General features: G+C 28.1%; 5 protein-coding genes and 1 long non-coding RNA gene across 10 annotated transcripts; 3 read left to right on the top strand and 3 right to left on the bottom strand.

Moving 5' to 3' along the window:
- Positions 1-495: 495 nt before the first annotated feature.
- Positions 496-5,387, bottom strand: LOC138934712 (uncharacterized). Of its 2 annotated transcripts, XM_070298732.1 has the most exons (9): positions 4,877-5,387; positions 4,557-4,634; positions 3,960-4,123; positions 3,559-3,841; positions 3,220-3,346; positions 2,764-2,985; positions 2,385-2,546; positions 2,048-2,266; positions 496-567 (listed from the first exon to the last, which is right to left on the bottom strand). In XM_070298732.1, the coding sequence occupies exons 1-9, from the start codon at positions 5,185-5,187 to the stop codon at positions 562-564; spliced, it is 1,572 nt and encodes a 523-aa protein (XP_070154833.1). In that variant the 5' UTR covers positions 5,188-5,387; the 3' UTR covers positions 496-561. The 2 variants fall into 2 exon arrangements, with proteins under 2 accessions (XP_070154833.1, XP_070154834.1); XM_070298733.1 differs by lacking the exon at positions 4,557-4,634.
- A 474-nt stretch (positions 5,388-5,861) lies between these two features.
- LOC138935172 (probable glutamate receptor) lies at positions 5,862-10,501 on the bottom strand. The gene is made up of 11 exons (XM_070299599.1): positions 10,312-10,501; positions 10,133-10,233; positions 9,784-9,867; positions 9,122-9,430; positions 8,849-8,955; positions 7,672-7,842; positions 7,177-7,409; positions 6,855-7,069; positions 6,341-6,597; positions 6,147-6,219; positions 5,862-6,023 (listed from the first exon to the last, which is right to left on the bottom strand). Exons 1-11 carry the CDS (start codon positions 10,499-10,501, stop codon positions 5,862-5,864), a joined length of 1,902 nt encoding a protein of 633 aa, XP_070155700.1.
- A 1,978-nt stretch (positions 10,502-12,479) lies between these two features.
- Positions 12,480-13,377, top strand: LOC138934873 (uncharacterized). The gene is made up of 2 exons (XR_011447189.1): positions 12,480-12,567; positions 12,844-13,377. It is a non-coding gene; the product is annotated as an uncharacterized lncRNA (long non-coding RNA).
- A 270-nt stretch (positions 13,378-13,647) lies between these two features.
- Positions 13,648-15,079, top strand: LOC138934673 (uncharacterized). Of its 2 annotated transcripts, XM_070298670.1 has the most exons (3): positions 13,648-13,777; positions 13,933-14,176; positions 14,255-15,076. In XM_070298670.1, exons 2-3 carry the CDS (start codon positions 14,077-14,079, stop codon positions 14,740-14,742), a joined length of 588 nt encoding a protein of 195 aa, XP_070154771.1. In that variant the 5' UTR covers positions 13,648-13,777; positions 13,933-14,076; the 3' UTR covers positions 14,743-15,076. The 2 variants fall into 2 exon arrangements, with proteins under 2 accessions (XP_070154771.1, XP_070154772.1); XM_070298671.1 differs by lacking the exon at positions 13,648-13,777 and having other exon boundaries at positions 13,989-14,176; positions 14,255-15,079.
- A 423-nt stretch (positions 15,080-15,502) lies between these two features.
- Nemp (Nuclear envelope integral membrane protein) lies at positions 15,503-19,289 on the bottom strand. The gene is made up of 9 exons (XM_070298667.1): positions 19,039-19,289; positions 18,702-18,849; positions 17,958-18,070; positions 17,637-17,859; positions 17,403-17,569; positions 17,110-17,319; positions 16,883-17,007; positions 15,889-16,050; positions 15,503-15,807 (listed from the first exon to the last, which is right to left on the bottom strand). The coding sequence occupies exons 1-9, from the start codon at positions 19,198-19,200 to the stop codon at positions 15,684-15,686; spliced, it is 1,434 nt and encodes a 477-aa protein (XP_070154768.1). The 5' UTR covers positions 19,201-19,289; the 3' UTR covers positions 15,503-15,683.
- On the top strand, positions 19,130-21,587 carry LOC138934669 (tubulin epsilon chain). 3 transcript variants are annotated; one of them, XM_070298665.1, is made up of 9 exons: positions 19,130-19,331; positions 19,420-19,652; positions 19,748-19,863; positions 19,953-20,141; positions 20,254-20,505; positions 20,578-20,724; positions 20,823-20,972; positions 21,068-21,242; positions 21,411-21,587. In XM_070298665.1, the coding sequence occupies exons 1-9, from the start codon at positions 19,307-19,309 to the stop codon at positions 21,555-21,557; spliced, it is 1,434 nt and encodes a 477-aa protein (XP_070154766.1). In that variant the 5' UTR covers positions 19,130-19,306; the 3' UTR covers positions 21,558-21,587. The 3 variants fall into 3 exon arrangements, with proteins under 3 accessions (XP_070154766.1, XP_070154765.1, XP_070154767.1); XM_070298664.1 differs by having other exon boundaries at positions 19,745-19,863; XM_070298666.1 differs by lacking the exon at positions 19,130-19,331 and having other exon boundaries at positions 19,570-19,652; positions 19,761-19,863.
- The last annotated feature ends 17 nt before the right edge of the window (positions 21,588-21,604 follow it).

Genomic DNA, 21,604 nt, shown 5'->3' with positions numbered 1-21,604 from the left:
TTTTACAATCAATATTATAAAAATTTTTTAAAATAAATAGAACAATTTATTTTTCAGTTTGATTTCTTTAAAAAGTAAAGACGCTTCCAAAGTTTTTTTTATAATCATCTTTGTTCTTTTAAATAAAGAGAACTATATGTTCTTTCTTACATAAATTTATTTATTTTTTATTTTTCGATAATTTTACTTTATTACTCTAATATGTACCGAATGTAATTGGAAAAATTAATATAAGAATTGATTTTAATTTTCTTATAATTGTACAATTAATATAATATTCATCATTTAATATCATATTTAATATCATATAATTTAATATTCAAATAAATGTTTATAAAATTTAATATTTAATATCATAATCTTTTATAAAAGAAACGCTTATATTATACTTTGTTAGTGTCTCTAGGTATAAAAGCTTTCTTCATTTTATCGAGAAGAAAATTGGAAACTCTTCCGTGTTTAGTACGCAAATATTTTTTGTATACAATATTTGACCCAAATTTATCAGATTCTACAGCCTGTCGTATTATACTCTGTTTTGTAAAACTCATCGCCATCTCTTCACATCTAAAAAAATATATTCCGAATTAATACAAAAAAAATTTGCAAAATTTAAAATCAATTTTTTCAGAAAACGCGTCACAAATTATATTTTCTATTATAAAAATAATAAACACTAAAATATATAAAAATAAAATAATAAAATAAAAGATTCAATGAGGCTCAAATAATAAAAATCAATTAATAAACAAGAAAGACCAATTGGAGCCCACGCGATACTTAGATCGTAAACAAATTATTATATTTTATTAAATATACATTTAAGATATATTATACATTAATTCAAACGTTTCGATTCATTTCGGGTCCTTCTCAATAAAATCGAGGTAGAAAATTAAACATTAAATAAAACAATCAAATAAAACTTTATGAAGCGAAGCAATACAGTGAGGGATATAGCGAATAAAATGCAAATAAATTAAAATTTGTATCCTAGTGCGCATACAATGTAAGTATACATATATTATTATATATATTATTTATCTATATAAAACCTGATAATATAAAAAGATAGCACAATAAAGGTCACACACTGGTCAGACTCATTAACGCAAATTCTAAGCTCACCTTCACAGCGATATAATGACTTATTATAAAATAAATTTAGAATTCAAAAGAAGATTAATTTAAAATTCGCGTTAACGAATTTGATCAGTGCGTGATTTTTATTATGCTATTTTTTTGTATTATCAGGCTCTATATATATTTATATCGTATACGCACTAGGATACAAATTTTAATTTGTTTGCGTTTTGTTCGCCCATTTTGTATTACTCTGCCTTATGAAGTTTTGCCACTTACTTGATTTTTTTACTTAATTTTTTATTTTCCAGCTCGATTTCATTGAGAAGGATCCGAAATGGGTCGAAACGTTTGAATTAATATTTAATACATCTTGAATGTATATTTAATAAAATATAATAATTTGTTTACACCCTAAGTATCATGTCTGGGCTCCAATTCGCCTTTCTTGTTTATTAACTAAAACATTTATTTTTCTATTTATTCGAATAATTTTTTTCCAATAATTAGTCTTTATGATAATTTTTTTTTGTTTGATAAAATTTCTCAAACAAAAACATTAAGTGATCGTGATTAAAGATTCCTGCATTGTTTTTTTATAATGTATAAAAATCTTAAATGTTTGTTGGTTAAGAAAGATGACAACTAATACATATTTTTGCAATAAACAAAACGGAAGTTGTTAATTCTTTTACTCTGTGAGCGAATATTTGCGTCTCCGTAGTTTGCACCATTTATGCATATTAGTATTATCAGAATATACAGAGTAAAGTGATAATTCAGCCGCAGCAATGGCCAGAGCACATACTGATCGATCACATAAATTTTCATCTAACATAGATATATCTAGCTATAACATAAGAAAGATACTGCTTATTTGTATGCGCGTATAATTCACATATAATACTAAAAATTAAATCGCATACATGTATGATTTACACGTAATATATAACTGTTCTCTTACCAAGTAACTACCGCAAAAGTAAATGCATAGGATATCGCTTGAATTAATATTACATTTTTTATCTTGTGTTATATCCAGTATATAATAGAAAAGCAATGAGTAGGGATCGGCAAATCTAAAATTGAATTTAACAGCTGAAATAATCTTCTTCTCGTAGATTAATAAATTTTTCTCCTGATTTAAATATAAATCCTTTGCCATTTTCACTATCGTAGTCGCCTAAAAAGATACAAAATATATAGCAAATTTATACTAAAAATATGATTATTTTAATTATTTAATATCATAATAGTATCCCCCTTTTAATTTCTTTCCTTCGGATAAAAATTTTTATTACCGATGGTATTTTATAACTAGTTAATTCTCGTTTGAGAGTTATCCACAGACACGCTAAAGCCATTAACTGTATATTATCAGTTTCTACCAAAATTCTGTCAATAGTGATATCGAATAGCTTGACAGTTTGATAAATAATATTCGACGAGTACTGACAGTGTACCTAAAAATTGCGTTAAAATTCATAATCAGAAAAATTATAAACAGAGTTCACAGTATAACTTAAATCCATTTTTTTATTTCAATGCGTCAACGTGATCAAAAAATATCTCATATTAATTCATCATCGTTATGTTTTATTATTGACAAGTATAAAAAATCACTTGTATAAACGTTGGATATTTATTATTCGTAATTAAGCTATATTATATTGTACTTACTCCAAGACGAATCAAATATCCTATGATAATTCTTCTTTGATCTGCGTTTACGCTTTGCTTCAGAAAACGAAAAGATAATTTGGGAGCATTATCCTCCCTTTCGCGTTCTATATGTGGCACATCTTCCAAATAATCATACTCGTACGGATAAATATCTTCGGGGACTTCTTTTTTCGATAGTTTACCACTATAATGCGCCTCCTCACGTTTTAAGTAACGAACCTTTTTAACAAATACTTTTTTAAATTCTGTATAGAGCAAATAATTTTTTATTTAATGCTCTACGATCAAATTGGTCCAACAATTCTTACATTAACTTATACAATATTCTTAAGTCTATTTTAAAAATCTGATATACATATTAAAATAAATTTCTATCATAAATTTCTATCATCTAAATTTCTAATATATATACCATATATATAAATAATATCAATACATATCATTTTTCATTACCTTCGTCGGAGTTATTGGTGGAAGCAAAGAACTATCTAGAGGTGTTATGGAAGTCCTAGGAATATTTGCTCCAAATCTAATATTCAATCGATAATTTCGTTCATCATTTTTAGCGATCTCGTTTGTGCTAGAAAAATGTTTATAACAATTCGAAAGTAGCACAAAACAATTTTCCAACATTACAATTACTCTATAACGATTTAACATAAAAATGATATTTTTTTCTGATGATACGATAATAATTAATTAATAAATAAATATTTGAATACAATACCAATAACAGATCAATCTTTATTTGTTATTAATGAATACTTATTTAATTTCCATAAATTGTCTTACCTCATATTACAATTAACTCGTACATTTAATAAATTAATATCTTGCAGATTCGGCACATCTTCGCTTGGTAAACATTTCATTACTGTTCCCCAAGAAAACGTCGAGTCTTTAATGTTTTGATTTTGCTTCTGATCTATCTCGGATTGAAGATTCGACAATTTTTGAGATAGAATTTTGATAGGTTCAGCGATAGAACTTTTTCGTTGCTTGATTTTAGTATGGATTTGATCTACATTTAGTACATTAGGATATTTGCCCGCCAAGTTCTTAGGCACGGTACCGGCTAGAAAGAAAAGTTTTTTAATAAATTCTTTCACGTATTTATAAACTCTTTTATTTTCGGAGCAAGATCTAGATCGATTGATTAACACATTTACGATAAATATTCTCAAGATGCTAACTGTATGGCTTTCTCATTTTGTCTTTCCACATCTCAATGCTTGTAAATGTTCGCCTTTTAACTTCAGCTGAAAGATGTTTGGTTTTTGGAATATGTGCGTGTGACAATACTCTTCTAACGCATTGTGCATTCTGCGGCGGAATGTTTCTACTTTCAGAACGAGATCTAAACAGAAAACAAATAAATATAATATGAAGCTGAATGTTTCTTAATTAATATTCGCGTGTCAATATTAAATCTAAAATTTAACACAAAGTGTAAAACAAAAAAAAAATATTATATAACTATAAACTTTTTATTTTTTTATTAAAAAAATTATAAAAAGTTTTTTAAACATTTTCTATTTTTTAAAGAAAATATGTAATATTTCTTTTTATTGTTTTCAACTAATTGTAAGAAGCGATTGGAGTATTAGTATTGATACAATAGATGATATAAGTAATAGGAGGTTAAAACATTTCTAAGTATATGTTATAGGTAATAAATAAAAATATTCTTCAATTCGTTATAATTTGTTATAAGAGAATAAATAAAATAATATTTAAAAAAATCATATTGTGTAGATTTATGTAAAAAAAATACTTGTATATAAAATTACCTCTGAAATAATTTGTTGTTTATATTGTCTTTCTTATCTGAAGAAATTCTATTTTGGCAGTTGCTTGAAGAACGTGTTCTACAAAAAAAAACTTTCTTTTTTCTCTCACTACTAGAATACACATAAACTAACTTATCAAGACTTTATATTTTGTTTATGCATCATCAGTCTATTTAAGAAAAAAACTGATTTTTTAAATATTTATATATATATTTAAATATTATTTATATAACATGTATATTTTAATTTTTAATTTAAAAGTACAAGTTCCTTAAAAAATAAAAACAAAAGAAAGAAATATTAAGTGTAATGTTTCTCACCTATATGAAACGGCCGTATGGTATATATCTTTTCGCACGCGCGGGCGTGATCTGGAATGTTCCTCGTTATCGTTATGAATTTTGAATTTGGTTTCACCCAGAAAAGATTTTTGCATTTGTGTTGCAGAATTTGGCAGAGAATATTTTGTTTTTAACGATAAACCTTTGTTGTTTTTACAGCCGCTTTTATCTTTGGCAACATTGTTACCTTTTTGCACTTGCATATTTTCTTTATTTATAGACACGCATTCTTTTGCGGCATGCTTTAATTCATTATTACGATATTGCAATCGAAGAATATTTCCCGACATGATCTGATAAATATATTTATTATATATATATATATATATATTTTATACACGCGCGTGCACACATTCAAATGTACGCACGTACCTCTCCACACCCACACGCACACAAATATATGAGGAACACTATAATTACAAAAATAAATATGTTTGCAAATTATATTTACAAAATTTTGATAAATATAAGTAATAAAATGTTTGATTTAATTGTGTGACGCGCGTTATTCCTACGGATTTCTAGAAGCAACTGCTAGGAAAATCGGCAAATCCTACCATCTGCGTGTTATTCGCCCGACACTTATTCGTCCTACCGTATGTAATCAACATGCTATAAATACGAGATCACAAATATGAAAACATAATACTGATGAATTTAAAAGCAAATAAACAAATATAATCTGCATGCTATTTATTTTCTCTGAATTATAATATCAAAACCAACAATTTTAAAAATTAAAGATATAGAATAATATTTTAAAGCAATTTCATGTTTGTCATCACTTATCTAATATAATACAGTTATTATCTCTCACCGTTAATTATTTCGTTTATTATTAGATGCCGTCCGTACGTGAAAAGAGATTATTAGAACATTAGAAGATTAAACAATTAGAAGATTTATTATATTTTACAGAAGACATATCGTAACAGAATGTGCTATGTACATATATATCCTCTGTTTATTTTTTCGATTGCTGCGATTTAACTTGACCTGCTTGATAGATTTTATAGGTGATGTGTTCTATAATGTAGATAAGATAGCTGACAAACAAAGCGATGATTATGAAAAACAGTAATGGCATTATATCACCAATCTCGACCGATTTCCACGATGATGTCGACTGCAATCAGTGACGAGTGTATTAGATCAAAGACATAAATGTATACTATGTCAAGCCTTTTGTGTTACAAGTATAATTAATAATATTCTGCAAAATTTATTGCACTGCTATTATAATACTCACTGCGCCCAACTGTACCGACCATTGCGTTTCCAGTAAACGTTGCAAGATTCCACTGTCTCTCAGCAGCAAGATACTGCAATAATATCAATAAATGGCAATTAACAAAATGAAACTGTAAACAAAGCAAAAATTGATTGTCTAAAAACGCGTTGTTTCATACTTGATTTAATATGCTAATAAAACTTGATACCCACTGTATATTAATAATACCGCGAAACGGGCTGTTGCGTTGTAGGGCCATTGCTATAGTAGCAGGCGTGATGATATCCAATGGCTCCAATTTGCAATCGACACTCTGTTGCAGCAACGCTGCCATATTGTCGAGTGCGACAAAAGCGTATTTATCCTCTTTGCAAATGAGTTCGATACCTTCCAAATAACTTGTTGGCATTTTTTTTTCTTTCTTTATTAGCTTAGTAAACACCTGGCTCATCACTTTGTCTGTCGAACGCTGTCGTAACAAAATTATCATATAAATTGTACCTCGTGTGTAAAATTCGCCATAAATAAGATTTTCACTCCATTAACTGTATTATTCGGATAAAACGTTAAATTAAAATATGTGTTATCTATCGCGTAACCGCGTGACATTTTAACATAATTTTATTCACACACAGAGATTAGGGGAACATACATATATTTAATTAATTAATAATAAGCTGCTGTTCGAGGATTCCTGATTTTACGGCAAAAAAAGAATTTAAATACCTGAAGAAAAGCATAGTAGGCCGAATTACCAATCACGCCGCAACGGAAAGATCCATCTTTCAAGAGCCCATCCATAGTGGTGAAAGGCATGACAAATGTGTTGACAGTAAGAAAGCTAATTAAGGCGGCGGAATATGCGGCTAAGATTATGACCGCCGTCAAGTAAGTTACTAAATGCACCATTCTTACAGGATCCAGCGTAGATTGTTGCATACCTGACAAGATATTACATCTTACGATAATAATGATATATGTAAAAAAAAAATTGCACATAGCTTTAAGATAAGAGCATTTATTTGAAAAAAGAATAGCGCAAAATTACCTTGATTGCAGAACGCTCCTGTGATAAAAAATAAAATCTCTGTAAATCTTGATGGTGAGTTATTGTCTTGCAAATGTACGGATGCAAAAAGTTTTTGAATAAACACAATGGATGCGCTTATGATTATTATGAAAAGAGCGATAACCTTCCAAATATTTGCGGAGAAGGGCGCCACGTAAGCATCCCATTTTATTATACTCGTCGACTTTGGCCTCTTAACGTACGGACGGACTCTAATAATAAATAGAATGTAAATAATTAATCGTGAGTGTTAGATAAGTGATTTAATCGATTGAATTAAATTTGATATATAATTATACTGAACATTAATTAAATTAATATAAATTGCTCCATTAATAAAATATATATTCATATTTTTGTTATACAGAATATAGAATGTCTCAGTTTAGAGATGTCTCGAAGCTAATTCTAAAATATTGTGGATTGAGAATGCATTTCGGTGCATTTAGAATGTTTTATAAAATGAAAATATACTTTGTCGAGAAAATGGGTGTTGTAAAAGTGACGAAGCTTAGTCTCTGCTTAGTCATCATGAATTCTGTCGCCGCGAAGTCAATTTCATCGTTCTTCAACATCCCGATTGCACCTGTGCACGAGCCATTTGGTAAACACATGCCCCACGATCCGGCTTCCTTGTATGTGAATCTGAAGCGATTGTTCAACATATAAGTGATCAATTTTTATAATTAGTCATTAATTGATATATTTGCACAACACGTTCTTAAAAAAAAAAAAAGGAATGATCAAACAATTTCAATTCTGAAAGAACTTCACAGTGAGAGCTGTCAAAATCAAATTCATAGTCAAAATTATGTCAAAATTATTGGTAACTCTTTTCAAATAATATTGTAATCATCACAATAATCTCGGGACGAGCGCGAGACTGCAGGATGAAGAACCGATGACGAATCATGCTGCGCAATCTTGCTGCAAAAAGGATTAGTTTGAAAAGGCTGAAGACAATGATGTAACCCCTCTTTTAACGATACTATTAATCTTTTTTATTGATATTAAAAATAAGTGCTTAAATAACATAAAAATTAATATATTTTATTATTTTTATCAGATAATTGATATTTAGTGTAGCAATATTATATATCACGTATATATCTTTCTCTGACAAAAAACAAATTGTAATATTTTGTATTAAATATAATTAGGTATTATCCATTATACAATTCGAGAACGTATTCGGAAAGACGCCGCAGAACCGGCATTGGTCGAAAAAGGGATATCTTTGAGGAAAAAGGAGCAGCTCACGAGGAAGAATACTTCCGAAGAGAAACCGCCAGGCAATTGAAAGAGCTCAAAGAACAGCAAAAGAAACGTACGGAAGAGAAGAAAAATAAAATAGCAAACGAAAAAGATAAAGCAGCGGATAAAGAGAGGGAGCAAAAGAAACGCGGTTAAGTTATGGACAAAACTACTTCAAAGAACTTGACAAGAAATGAAAAAAGTCGAATACAATAAACAATAATTGATTAATATAATAGTTATTGATTTTTTATAAATCTAATAAATATATATTATTCTTTAGAAATTATAAGCTAATTATTGAATTTAATAATCCTTATCTCGCGCGGATACCGAGTTTATGTAATACATAGATAGAAACACAGACAGAGAATCTTTTTTATGTAATAATACTTACGTGCAATTCAATTTCTCCTGTAATAGTAGAATTATTTCCCCAAAAAAGCCATAAATTCCTATCACTTCATTCTTTTCATTACGACGAAACAGACTGACAGGAGGATCCTACGAGTGTAAAATGTTTATGTCAAAGCGAATATTATATTACTTGAGCTTAATTATATCACTCATTATTAATTTGGATATTATTAATATTGTTTTTTTAATTTTATTTGATTGTTTATTATTATGATTAGAATTTTTTTGCGGGAAATAAGATAATCGATCTTACTTGGAGCGACGCAACGCGTAAGTTATGGCCAAAAAGATCGTTCCTTCGTAAATATAGACCATGTGGAGGCCCTTTCAGACCATCTTCCGCATCCCACACACCGAACCGATTCAATCTCAGTTCTTTATCTTTATAAACTTGATAAACTTCAGTGATGATCTCTTTGCCGGTTTCGTTGATAATGCTTTGAGCCACCATAAACTTAGAATCGAATGGTACGTAAACGTCGAAGAAGAAATCTGTCAAGTTGTTCTTGTTATCGAAGAAGATCAGCCAAGTGGGATAAGACATCGTAATCCACGTAGAAACCTGCTGCATTTCAATAAGTAAACATTCCACTTGTTCGCTAATATTCCAGATTGTGAAGTTTAATTACAGATACGATAAAATAATACTTTGCGATAAAAGTTTTGGTTTTAACAAAACTTTAACATAAGATTAAATGAAAGTGGAGATTTTATTGTTTGTTAAATTTAACCGATTTGTAATTCTATATTTATTACGACAAAAATTCAGATAGATAGAGAGAGAAAGACACTCTTTTGTATTTTTATTAACAATTAATTTTGTATATTAATAAATAAAATAATATTATTGCAGTAATCTAAAATGAATTATTAAGTTTCCTAAATAATTTTTTTAATTTTTTCAGATATAATTACATTTACAAAATTATTCCTTGTATCTTCATTGTCGTTTAATAGAACGAACAGAGGCCTCTTGATGTTATGATAACTTTCCCCGACCTGAAAACAAACAAATCTTTTCTCTTTTAGTAAGAGATAGATGTATCGCTCTTCAAAAATTGTATGCAAATGATTATCCAATGATTCTATTTATTAATATATTATTATAAATATTTTTTAAAATATAGAATTAAGTAAATCTTAAATATTTATCTTAGTGCTCCGTATTTATATAATAAAAAGTACAGATTATATATGTGTGTGTGTGTGTGTGTGTGTGTGTGTGTGTGTGTGTGTATAAAACAAATAGATTCTAAGCGCTCACTCGCGTTGTGAACATATTAAAATCCATAAATGCAGTACGTATATGAAGAGTCGAGCTCAGGTATTTTTGAAGGTGCAGCAAACGATCGGCTTCCATAAGTCCTGCAAAGTAACAGCCTTCAGTATGCGAAGAATCGATACCGATAAATAAAAATTTCAGTTTCTCCATCTACTTCTCACCCTGCGTCTCAATAGGGTTCGATTCAGAATGCAAGAGTATAATGCACGTATTATTGAAATAGATGCGAATATCTCTGATCAGGCCCTCGTACACGTAATTCGGTCTAATTAACTGGCCCCACACAAAGTTGAATATCACTGTTATCCATATAAAGACGATCAAACTTGAGATACTGAATTTGCGAGACATTCTTCGCCGAGTAATCGCGTCGCGATGAAATTCAATCGATGTCACGAGCCAATTCGACGGGATGGATCTCCACGTTTTCAAATCTAATGTATTTTATCGTCGCATTCGTATTGCTGGTCGCCGATCGCGACGGGAGGCAATTTAGGATTCAATTTGGATATCAGATAATAGCGGGATAAATCAGCGTCACACGATTTTATCCGCGTTGCCTAGTCGGTATTAAAACATAAGACACGATTTCGTTTGCGCGCCGATCGTGTTTCATCGATTGTTAGACAGAAAAACAACAGTTGTATAATATGACGTATGATCGATTTTACAGATTCAAAGCGATTGAAACGCGAAAAACTAAACGCGATTTTGTGCTTACACGAGAAAATTTAAATGGCAAGAAACAGCGAGTAAACGAGAGATCGACTGGCAGACGCATCGATTCCGCGAGTCTCGAATAAATTATATGTTTGTTCTCTTCGTGTATTTGCTCTCCCGTTTGTGCAAATCGGACTAGGTCGCTATTCAAACAATTCTCTGTACACCGTCCGAGCGGTGATTTTGAGCGGAATATTGTTTAGTAAACGAAATAATTTATAAACTTGGCTGACAGATTTATACAAATGAAACAACTGATTTGTTTGTTGGATATTCTCGTTATAGGAAACGAAGTCAATTGGATATTTTCATCCCGATTCAATAATCATACATATCGGAATCTAAATATAATAGCTTATTTTGTTATAAATAATACTTATACTTGAACAAAAATTAGATTAATGATTAAATTATTATGTTGATGTATAGTAAAAGCTAAAAATTGTATAATTATATTAGCATTATCAGTTCGTTCTATTTATCAACACGAACTTTTTTATCAAAAAGCGATTAGCGTAATTGTGTGCTATATATACTGTTATATATATTCAATAATATAATCAGTAAAAAAAGCATCAATAAGATGTTTTTTTTAAATGCAGAAATTTATACACGACAAAACGCAACCATAAAATATTTACATAATAATATGTAGATGTTATAATTGTCAAACTTTTCAAACAAGCCTTAAAATACAAAAGATATTTTACATGTGTATGTCGATAATATGTTTTTTGATTGCATCAACTGCACATGATATGTATAATAATGATGACATATAGCCAGCATAAATGAAATAACAACCCCACAAAGAACTATGAAATATAAAATTATCTTTTGACTTATATAGATGGAAAATTATACTAATTAATGTCAGAAAAACCAACATGTAATGTCATATTGCTCGTAATAATCGCAAGCTAAACAAACAACTAGAAATGACACAAGAATACAAAAATAGTGATAATTCCGCGGCTTGTATGTGTAATGAATAATGAATAATCTCTAAAGTTACGTTTATTTTTAGAAGTCACCTTATGACGTTTTTACATAACTTTTCTGTTTTCAAAAAATAAAAAAGAAACAACAAAAATAAGTTTTGATAAAAATGTCTTATTAATGACGCATTAAAGTGGCTATAAACTTGAAACGTATCAATATTCTTCTTTTTTTACTCATATCTAATCAACATTAATTTTAGCACACATTTTTAATTATATATTTATGTAAGATATTAAAATTTATAAATTATTTATACATCCTATTTTAAAATTTTTCTCTGTAAGGTTTTATAACGAGACAGAAACGATACATACTAAGTATTAGATTACACATTAAATATATCGGTAATTTTTAAAAATTTATTGTACATAATTCAAATTATGACTATACACACATATAGATATATATGTATATTCCATTTATATTCCATATAATTAATTTTTAGCAAGGACTTTTGCTTATATGCGTAATACGTATCTATATATATGTATCTATATGTTATATATGTATCTACATATTATACAGGTATCTACATATTTTATACATGTATCTGCATATCATGACATATAAAAATATCGTACAAGAATAAGCACTCAGTTATTCTCTTGGTATGCTCAAGAAAAGCATCATGTTGCAAAAACTTAATTATACTATTTTTATGATTCTCGTTCTAATAACGATGCTACAGGGCAGTCGTAAGTATCCAAATATAATATTATACTTAAATATAATTATAAATAAAATAAATGTAACATTATTGTAAATAATTTATACATTAATATATATATGCATATATGTATATACATATATGTATAATAAAATATATTTAAAATATAAATATATTAAATATATTCGAAAATATTTTTATATTTTTTCACATAAATATAAAAAAAAAACTCTTATTTATATAAACATTTTTAACATAAAATTAATAATAATTTTATATTTGACTGATAAATTCTCATTTACAGCGGTAGATCAAAATATTGAACCGAATGGCGACATAATGAATAGCTTCTTACCCGATATATCTGCACTATTCCCAGCTGGTCAAACTACAAACGATTATATCAATATTATATTGAAAATAATACATAAAGGATGTTTACCATGTACGATATATTCCGTCGTCCCATGGGAATTCAACTGTACTCGAGCCGAATATTAGTAGGCACACAAAATTTATTTTTTTCTTCTTTCATATATATTAAATATATAAATTGTAAATCATTGACCAATTTTAAATGATAACAATTATATGATATACAATTTACTATCATAAACTTTCTACAATGCATGTTTATGATGTCTTATTAAATAAAAACTCTGCAAAACTTATAGTGTGTATTATATTTGCTATATAATACACACAATATATATGAACAATTGTACGATATGAAAATGTTTGTTATAATATTATTGTAAGTTATCACAAAAGAAAATGCATTTAATATTGAAAAATAAAATGTAAAATTTTAATAAATATATCTGATATTTTAAATCTTCTTGTGTCTAATTTTAAATATTAATATTTAATATTCAATAACTACCTGCCATCAATTTCTTTTATCATAAATAAAAAAACCCGAAATCTTTAATAATCATCACGCAAAAATGTGGCGATAACCGAAGAAAGGGAGTAAGTAAACCATGAAAGGTAAGTAAATATACATTGAACATTTTTCCATACGAAATTAGTACTGATAACAGTATACGTCAATTTTGTCCGTGAAAAGTCGTTTATATTACTTCTGCTAATCTTTCAGAGCGAACAGTTGGTGCAAATTTGAGTGCGCGATCGTACATTTATTGAAATTAAATAAGAAAAAATTTATATATATAGACCAAATAAAACATAAAATACATAAAATAAATTTTCAATTTACTATTCGCGAGCAATAGAACGTATGTATAAGTAGAAAATATAATAATTTCTAAAATATTGCAACGTTTTTTTTGAACATCATTTGCCATTATCATACGTGGAATCAGCACTAATTTACATTAGCTAAAATGTCAAACTGTCAAAAAATTGTATTAGACTAATTATTTGTTCCAAGAACCGATTAAAGGAAAACGATAAAAGGAAGGTTGACCATTAGAGCAAAGTGGCTGTCCAGGAGAAACTTCGACAAGACAACAGACGAGACGAAAGTGTAAAAGAAAGTTTCTGTACTTTTGATCTAAGGCCAATCATTCGCAAAATGAAGGTACCAATCCTCATTTTTTGTCTGGCTGTGATATTTGGAAATATCTCCTGCAAAATATACAGTAAAGAAAATGTCAATTTGATAGAAGGAACAGGTAAGCTAATATATTATAATATATGTATAACGATATTGTGAGAGATACAAATGTGTCCTCATTGTAATATTTTTTCAGGTGATAAGTATCATGATAGTTATTTCAATGTACCTTTGGACAAATCTCTCTTGAGATACAAAAGAGCCAGTATATTACCCCCGATCACAAACATAATAGACTTGATGGGATTTGGTTCAAATGGTTTAGTTAAAACTATATTACATTTCGTCAATTTCATAATTGGCCTATTGACTGAGCAAGAAGGCTTGTGTCCTACAGAAAAATTATCCATCGACTTGATCGAAAAGATGATGCAGCATCCGATTCAAACGACCGAAATTATACTTTGCCAGATCTTCAATGTTATTGGACAAGAAAGCCGTGCAATAGCACTCAGATTATTGACAACTGCCTGGGAATTTTTAAGCACAATATTTTTACCAGGACTACATACAACATTAAATCAAATAGCGAAAACTGGTATTTTACCTCCACAACTCAGGGCCTTGATCGAAACTTTTAATTTATTTTACGATTTCTTAAGATTATTAGGATACGTTAAATAAAAAAAATATGTTAATCAAAATAAGATTTTAAAGCAAATTGAAAAATGTAAAAAGATTAAGAATACGCCATTTATAAAAATATATTTAAAGACTTATTTTTTAGTTACCATTTGCATTAATAAAAACATTTCCATTTCAAAATAGAGGATCAGTGTTGGGTCTTTGTTGTAATATAATTTTAGGAGAAATCTGCGATATTGAAAAGTAAATTGAAATTAAAATAGTCATAAAAAAATTATTATTAATATTAAAATAGGTAAAATGTATGAATTATCTAAATAATGTGAATAATTTAAACATTATTCATCTTTCTTCATTAGCAATCTTTCCCTTCCCCGACCATTTTGCCAGATTATATAAGAATGTGAAAATAGTATGTACTATAATAGATTCTTAAAAATCCTACTATAATATAAAATATCTTAGTTTTCTGATATAACATGGAAAGATAACTTAAAAATATTCTAATAAATCGTGATGCATGCTGTATGATAAAGATAAAATAATTAGACTAATTGTAAAAATATTTTAATTTTTTACATATATACACACACACACATACACACACACACACACACACACACACACACACATTGTCTTTCTCTTTATACATAATCAGAGAAACATTATTAATGATGATCAGAGAAACATAAGTCTCATAAGATTATTTCACAGAAATACATATATGTTTCCGAAAAATTCACGCAGAAATATAATTGAGCAAAGATATGAACAATAAATTTATATCATCTTCTCTCAAATTTATATCATTCCTCTCTCACAATCTTTTTAACAAAACTTTTTGTGCAAATTTTTGAATTAAATTATACAAACAAAAAATAAGTTTTCTATTTATTATTGTAATATAAAAAAACTGTCATTATAAAGCAGGCATAAATTTCTGCATGTTACTAAATCCTTATAGTATTAAGTATTTGTACTTAATAAGAGTAATCATCATCATCTGTGTATTCGTCACTCTCTAAAATTTTCGAAACTTCTTCTTCATGCTCTTCAACCTCATATTTCGACAAATGTGGTTCTCCTTCCATGAATTTTGCAAACCTGAAAAATTCATACCTATATAGTTGATTTACTTCTTATGTATATTGCAATATTAAATATGTATAACCGAAATTATATAACCTTATAGGATTTTTTAGTTTTAAAACCGTCTTCCAAGGATTGCATTCTGGGCTAGAGCAATAGTCTTGTAATTCTTTTAAGGCTTTCCTAGTTTGCCGTATTCCTTCTTGATGATATTGACCCTCACTTAATAATTTTCGCCTTTCCGGAAACACGGTTTGCCTCATTAAAAAAAAAAAAGAAATAATAAACCATATCATTTCTTTGTGCGTTTAAAGAATACATAAAAAAAAAAAAAAAAAAAAAATATATATATATATATATATAGACGCACAATATATAATTTGTTATTGCATATTTGAAAAATATTGAAAGTATATGATCAAAATTAATGGAGATTATTGTGTATCTGGCCAACTCAAAAAGCAATTGTAACATTTCTTGTACTATTGCTAGTGTAATAATGCTTTTAAATAAAATTTAATATTTCAAGAGTCATGATATGCGATTGATTCTCATAAATATTTTTTTAAACAAATTGGATAAAAAGATTAATACATTTTATTGCAAACTATAGATAAACAATTGCTATATATACATACATCATATGAAAAATATATTCAAAAAATATGGAATAAGAAATTTTATTATACAAAAACCAAATAGCTTAAATAAACATCCTGTTAAATATAATGTTTGTTAGCAATAAGCTTATTAAAATAAAAGCTGATGACAATAAAAATACATGAGATTGTATAATTGTGCATTAACTATTACATTACGCAATGTGCTATGTATTAATTAATACAATTGAGTGATATAACATTAAATATCTCTACGAAAATCATTAAAATTCATATAAAACTACCCAAAAAAAGCAAAGCAATATAATCAGGAAGGGTAAGGTATGTGCATAACAAATTTGAGAGCTTTATTTAAATAATTCAATAACCAAATTTTTATACAATAGCAGCTCTGTGTACTGTGTGAATATAGTTGATTATAAAAACAAAATTAATATTTTGGTCCTATATTAGTCGTCCTATATGCTTACCAATATCTTTTTCCTCGTTCGAGCACTGTCTTTGGAAAATTGTAGAGAAGTACGAGTATAATGCAACATGAAAAAGATGCCTCATAGAAGTGACTGCTATTATATATCATTGCCAACCCCATAAACTGTATAAATATAAAAAACCATTTTTATATCAATAAATGAAGAATAAATTCAAAAATTATATCAATAAATAAACTTAAGAAAGAAATATCACAGCAGCGTACCTGCAAAAACCACTGTATTATTTGTTTTGTTCTGTTATTGGTTACTGGACCAAAACGATAACAAATTATAAAGCTAATCAGAGACGTAACAAGAATGTACCACATCACCCATTCTCTGTATTGTACTAGAATTAAGTGTGTGTTTTCCCACAATACTTGAGCAAGATAAAGACTCATTGATGCAGCAAACATTATATACATAACTTTCCCCTAACAAATAAAAAATTATTTAATATTTTTATCAAAAATTATATTCTCTCTCAAGTAAAGTATAATTATGTTAAAATAGTTACCCGTGGTATCAATTTTCCTGCCATATATATTAAAAATGTAATAGATAAAGTGACCCCAAACATTATGCCACAAGCATAATAAAATAGTGAATTCCGACTTAATATATGTGCATACCAAAAAATAATAATACCTATTATCATTAATGTCAATCTCCAAACATTAATACCTGATAATGAAGATATGTTAATTACATTAATACACAAAAAAAAATAATCTTAGATTCAGATGCTTACGTGTTTCTGTCAAATTCATTATATATCCAGATTCATTGGAAGCATCTATGTGAATACCTATGCACATATTTTCAAAAGGATTGATTTTTAATTGTTTATGTTTTTTTGTGTCAAACAAACTAAAGATCCATGATTTCTGATTTTCATTGTGTTTTTGATAAATTTCTTCTGGTGTTTTGCCATCATACAAAACATAGGAATCTGAATTAATATTCAGATGCATCTACACGATGTAACATTTATATTATAAATATATATTAAAATACTCTATTGAAAACATATATAAAATTCTTATTATTCTTAATATTAAAATTTTCTTACAGTCATAGTTCTCCATATATGTGCCAAGTACTTCGAAGAAGCAGCATGACAATATATCTTTAACCCAGGATTATTATTTTCCACAGTATCACCTGCATTTAGGAAGTGTATTTCTGCAACATTAAATCAAAATATATATTAAAATATTTTCTTGTAACTAAAATATTGAAAATTTATGTAATATAAATTTATCTATATAATTGTAAATTAATCTCGCTGTTTTCAAAGAATAAAATAATTTTTTTCATTTTCTTATTAATATACGTGTAAAACTTGCATTATGAAAAAATTGGTTTGGTTTTATAATTGGACAATAAAACAATAAATACCTATAAAATTAAAAAAGAGTATATATAATATAGAAAAGATTATTTTTCTCAAAGCAAAAATAACATTTTGAGGCTGCAGTAATTGGATAACATATGCCAATATTTTTTTTATGAATGATTAACTTATGTAAAATATTAAATATATTCACAATTACTAAATATATTCTAATAATAAAACTGAATAATCCCAAAATGTATAAAGCTTGCATCTCGTATCCAGAACATTTGGACATTACGTATTGCATGATATATTAACTCATAGCATATATTACAGCTAAAACTTTCGACGACACATTATTGATGTATAATTTAAACAGACTGTAATTCTTGTCAGCTCTATAACTTTTCTGATAATGTCACATTATTTCAAGCGTACACTTTTAGTTATACAGTTGTATAGGTTAGGCGGACTTACTCGGCTCCTCCAGAATACGACGTGCATAAATGCATTGAAACAGATAGAGATATATGAAAATCCATTTCATCAATTCGGTCGCTTTGTCCATTTTTCTAATTATACAATACTTCCCTTTGTGTATTATCACGCTGATCGCATGCCGACACTACGAAGATAGCGACAAAAAATTTGAATTATTTCGATAGAAGCAATATATATTGAGCTATCGCGAGATAATGTATCGATCGATTGTTACAAATTTCGATAAATATTTGTAAACAGTAAGTATAAAATAATATATGTAAATAATATGTAAATAATATAAACTCTATATATAATAATGTAAACTCTATACTTTTTTCTTCTTTTTCTTTCTTTTCTCTTTTTCCACAACCAAAAATATATAGTGTAAAAAGTGTAACATAGTGCAACTGAAGGAACAGACTTCAATTGCCAATCGTGTCAACGTTTTTCGATCAGCCTTGGGTCTAATGTTTACCGCGGGCTTACTTGACATGCACAAAAGTGACAAATGTTTGGGAAAAAATAACTTTCATCATAGAAATCCTCATGACTAATAACGAACGATTCACGATATATATTTAGAGATTCTGAATATAATAATGAGCCAATTTATTACAGTACAAGGTAAATATACGTAGTCTTAAGTAACGATTGATCCGGCATAAATAAAGTGAAAAAATAAAACAAAATTATTTTCTTGAACATATTTTAGTTGGTCAATGTGGGAATCAAATAGGTTCAGCTTTTTGGCCATTAGCTTTGCATGAATATGGTATTCAGACTACTAGCGGTGGTGTAAATTTACTCAGAGTACAACGAAATCATGTCAAGCATATCAGTGATCTGTCAGATGCGTTCCCCAGTTTCTTTCACGTCCCAGTTAATACAGATAACTTGAGTTTCGAAAATGTAGCTGACTTAAACAAGGCAAAAGTTAAAGCTAGAGTGTGTACATTTTTATCTCTATATTTAATTTCTTAAAACTATTGCAAAATAATTGAATCATTTTTTAAATACAATAAAATGATCTTCCAAAGCAGGCTGTTTTGATAGATATGGAAGACAGTGTTGTATCTAGATTTAAGCAAGGTCCATTGCGTCAGTTATTTGACCAAACATGTACTGTAACAAATTATCCAGGGTCTGGAAACAATTGGTAATTTATGAAAAGACAATGTTTATATATATATAATAGTATCAATATAGAAACAGAGAGTAAAATTATTTAAAATTTTGTTTCAATAGGGCAATAGGATATCATGTTCATGGTAGAGAATATCATGATCGTATAGAGGAAAGTATAAGACATGTGGTTGAAAAATGTGATCGACTTCATGGGTTTTTATTAATGCATTCCTTAGGAGGAGGTACTGGATCTGGATTAGGCACAGCAACCTTAAAATTATTAAAAGATTATTACCCTCATGTAGAAAGGTACTTATTGTGAATGTAAACGTCAAATTAATTGATTCTTTTATAACACTTGATTATATAATTATATAACTTGACAAAAATTAAAAATACATTCACAATATTGGAATTTTAGGATCGTATCATGCGTATATCCAGCAAATATGCAAGATACTATAACTGCTCCTTACAATACTGTACTTGCAACTCATGAACTTATAGAACATGCCACATGTGTACTTCCTGTAGAGAACAAGGCTCTTTTAGATATATGTAATAGTCAAATGAATAAAACAGAAAATACAAATCAAACGAATTATAATGCTTCGTGTAAACCATTTCAAGATATGAACAGTATTATTGCCAATATGCTCTTACACTTGACCAGGTAATCAAGTTTTTTTAGACTCGTGTGTGATGTGCGATTTAAAGCTTGTAAAGACAGCAATTTTTATTTTAGCGGATCCAGATTTCCAGGAAGTTTAAATATGGATATGAATGAAGTGGCTACAAATCTAGTACCTTATCCAAGATTACATTATATATTTAGTAGTGTCAGTCCTATAACTTTATCTGCTCCAAATATGTGCATCATGCAAAAAACGAAGTATATAACTCTTTCTGAGTTTTATTATTATTAACTTTAAATTTAATCTAAAAATTAAGATCTAAAGGAAATTTGAAATATTAATACTAATGTTTAAGGTTACAAGATGAATTATTTACTAATGCATGGTCGCGAAATAATCAACTAATTAAATTAGATCCTCTTCAGTCTACCTCTGTAGTTCTTGCTGCTGCACATATTGCAAGGGGAAATACTACTTTAACTGATATAAAAAGAAATGTTGAAAGGTAATCTTTTCTCTCTTTAACGGATTTAATATATTTATCGAGAATTTATTAATTATTTTATATTAATTACGACTGTAATTACTTTTTGTTCATAGATTTCAAAACAAATCAAAGTTTACTTCATGGAGTAGGGATTGTATGAAAATAGGATTATGTTCCATTCCTCCAGCAGGCCACTCTTCATCATTATTGTGTCTTCTTAATTCATCTGCTATGTCTTTATTATTTAAAGATGTAATTCAAGAGTTTTCTAAATTATATAGGAAAAAGGTACAACACACGTAACAATGCAAAACTTAATCTTAAACTTTTTTGAACAGACACAAATGTTTCATTTTTCTAACATTTTTTAGCTTCTAAAATCTATCAATAAATATGAATTTTTTAATATAAAGATTACATGATTATAAAGAAATATAAAATATCGCATTTTTTTAGGCACACGTTCATCACTATACACAAATATATGGATTTGAAGAAACACATTTCATTGAGAGCAAAGAAAATATTCTCAATTTATGTGAATGCTATACAGAAGTACAGAATATGAAAGAGACAAACATTCCCAGATTACAAGTAATGTAATAAATTTATAAAAAAGGATTTTTAGAGAGATGGAACATAAATACATT

The sequence above is a fragment of the Polyergus mexicanus genome, unplaced genomic scaffold (genome assembly GCF_030449975.1).
Source record: "Polyergus mexicanus isolate NDT 795.1 unplaced genomic scaffold, iyPolMexi1.0 SCAF_7, whole genome shotgun sequence".
Lineage (NCBI taxonomy): Eukaryota > Metazoa > Arthropoda > Insecta > Hymenoptera > Formicidae > Polyergus > Polyergus mexicanus.
Note: the sequence above shows the minus strand (reverse complement) of the source record. Positions and strands in the feature narration are given on the sequence as shown.

Bases quoted from the DNA above. Each gene is read 5' to 3' on its own strand.
- LOC138934712 (XM_070298732.1), bottom strand. From the start codon at position 5,187: ATGTCGGGAAATATTCTTCGATTGCAATATCGTAATAATGAATTAAAG. The intron at 3,842-3,959 runs GTTAGCATCTTG...TTTTCTTTCTAG, and splicing joins CAAAATGAGAAAGCCATACA to CCGGTACCGTGCCTAAGAAC. The intron at 2,267-2,384 runs GTAATAAAAATT...GTATCTTTTTAG, and splicing joins CTAGTTATAAAATACCATCG to GCGACTACGATAGTGAAAAT.
- LOC138935172 (XM_070299599.1), bottom strand. From the start codon at position 10,501: ATGTCTCGCAAATTCAGTATCTCAAGTTTGATCGTCTTTATATGGATA. The intron at 10,234-10,311 runs GTGAGAAGTAGA...GTTACTTTGCAG, and splicing joins GAACCCTATTGAGACGCAGG to GACTTATGGAAGCCGATCGT. The intron at 7,070-7,176 runs GTAATTTTGCGC...ATATCTTGTCAG, and splicing joins AGGAGCGTTCTGCAATCAAG to GTATGCAACAATCTACGCTG.
- LOC138934673 (XM_070298671.1), top strand. From the start codon at position 14,077: ATGAAGGTACCAATCCTCATTTTTTGTCTGGCTGTGATATTTGGAAAT. The intron at 14,177-14,254 runs GTAAGCTAATAT...ATATTTTTTCAG, and splicing joins CAATTTGATAGAAGGAACAG to GTGATAAGTATCATGATAGT.
- Nemp (XM_070298667.1), bottom strand. From the start codon at position 19,200: ATGTCAAGTAAGCCCGCGGTAAACATTAGACCCAAGGCTGATCGAAAA. The intron at 17,320-17,402 runs GTAACTATTTTA...TTTATTTGTTAG, and splicing joins CAGGAAAATTGATACCACGG to GGGAAAGTTATGTATATAAT. The intron at 15,808-15,888 runs GTTATATAATTT...TGAATTTTTCAG, and splicing joins AAACTAAAAAATCCTATAAG to GTTTGCAAAATTCATGGAAG.
- LOC138934669 (XM_070298664.1), top strand. From the start codon at position 19,307: ATGAGCCAATTTATTACAGTACAAG. The intron at 19,864-19,952 runs GTAATTTATGAA...TTGTTTCAATAG, and splicing joins CCAGGGTCTGGAAACAATTG to GGCAATAGGATATCATGTTC. The intron at 20,725-20,822 runs GTATATAACTCT...CTAATGTTTAAG, and splicing joins TGCATCATGCAAAAAACGAA to GTTACAAGATGAATTATTTA.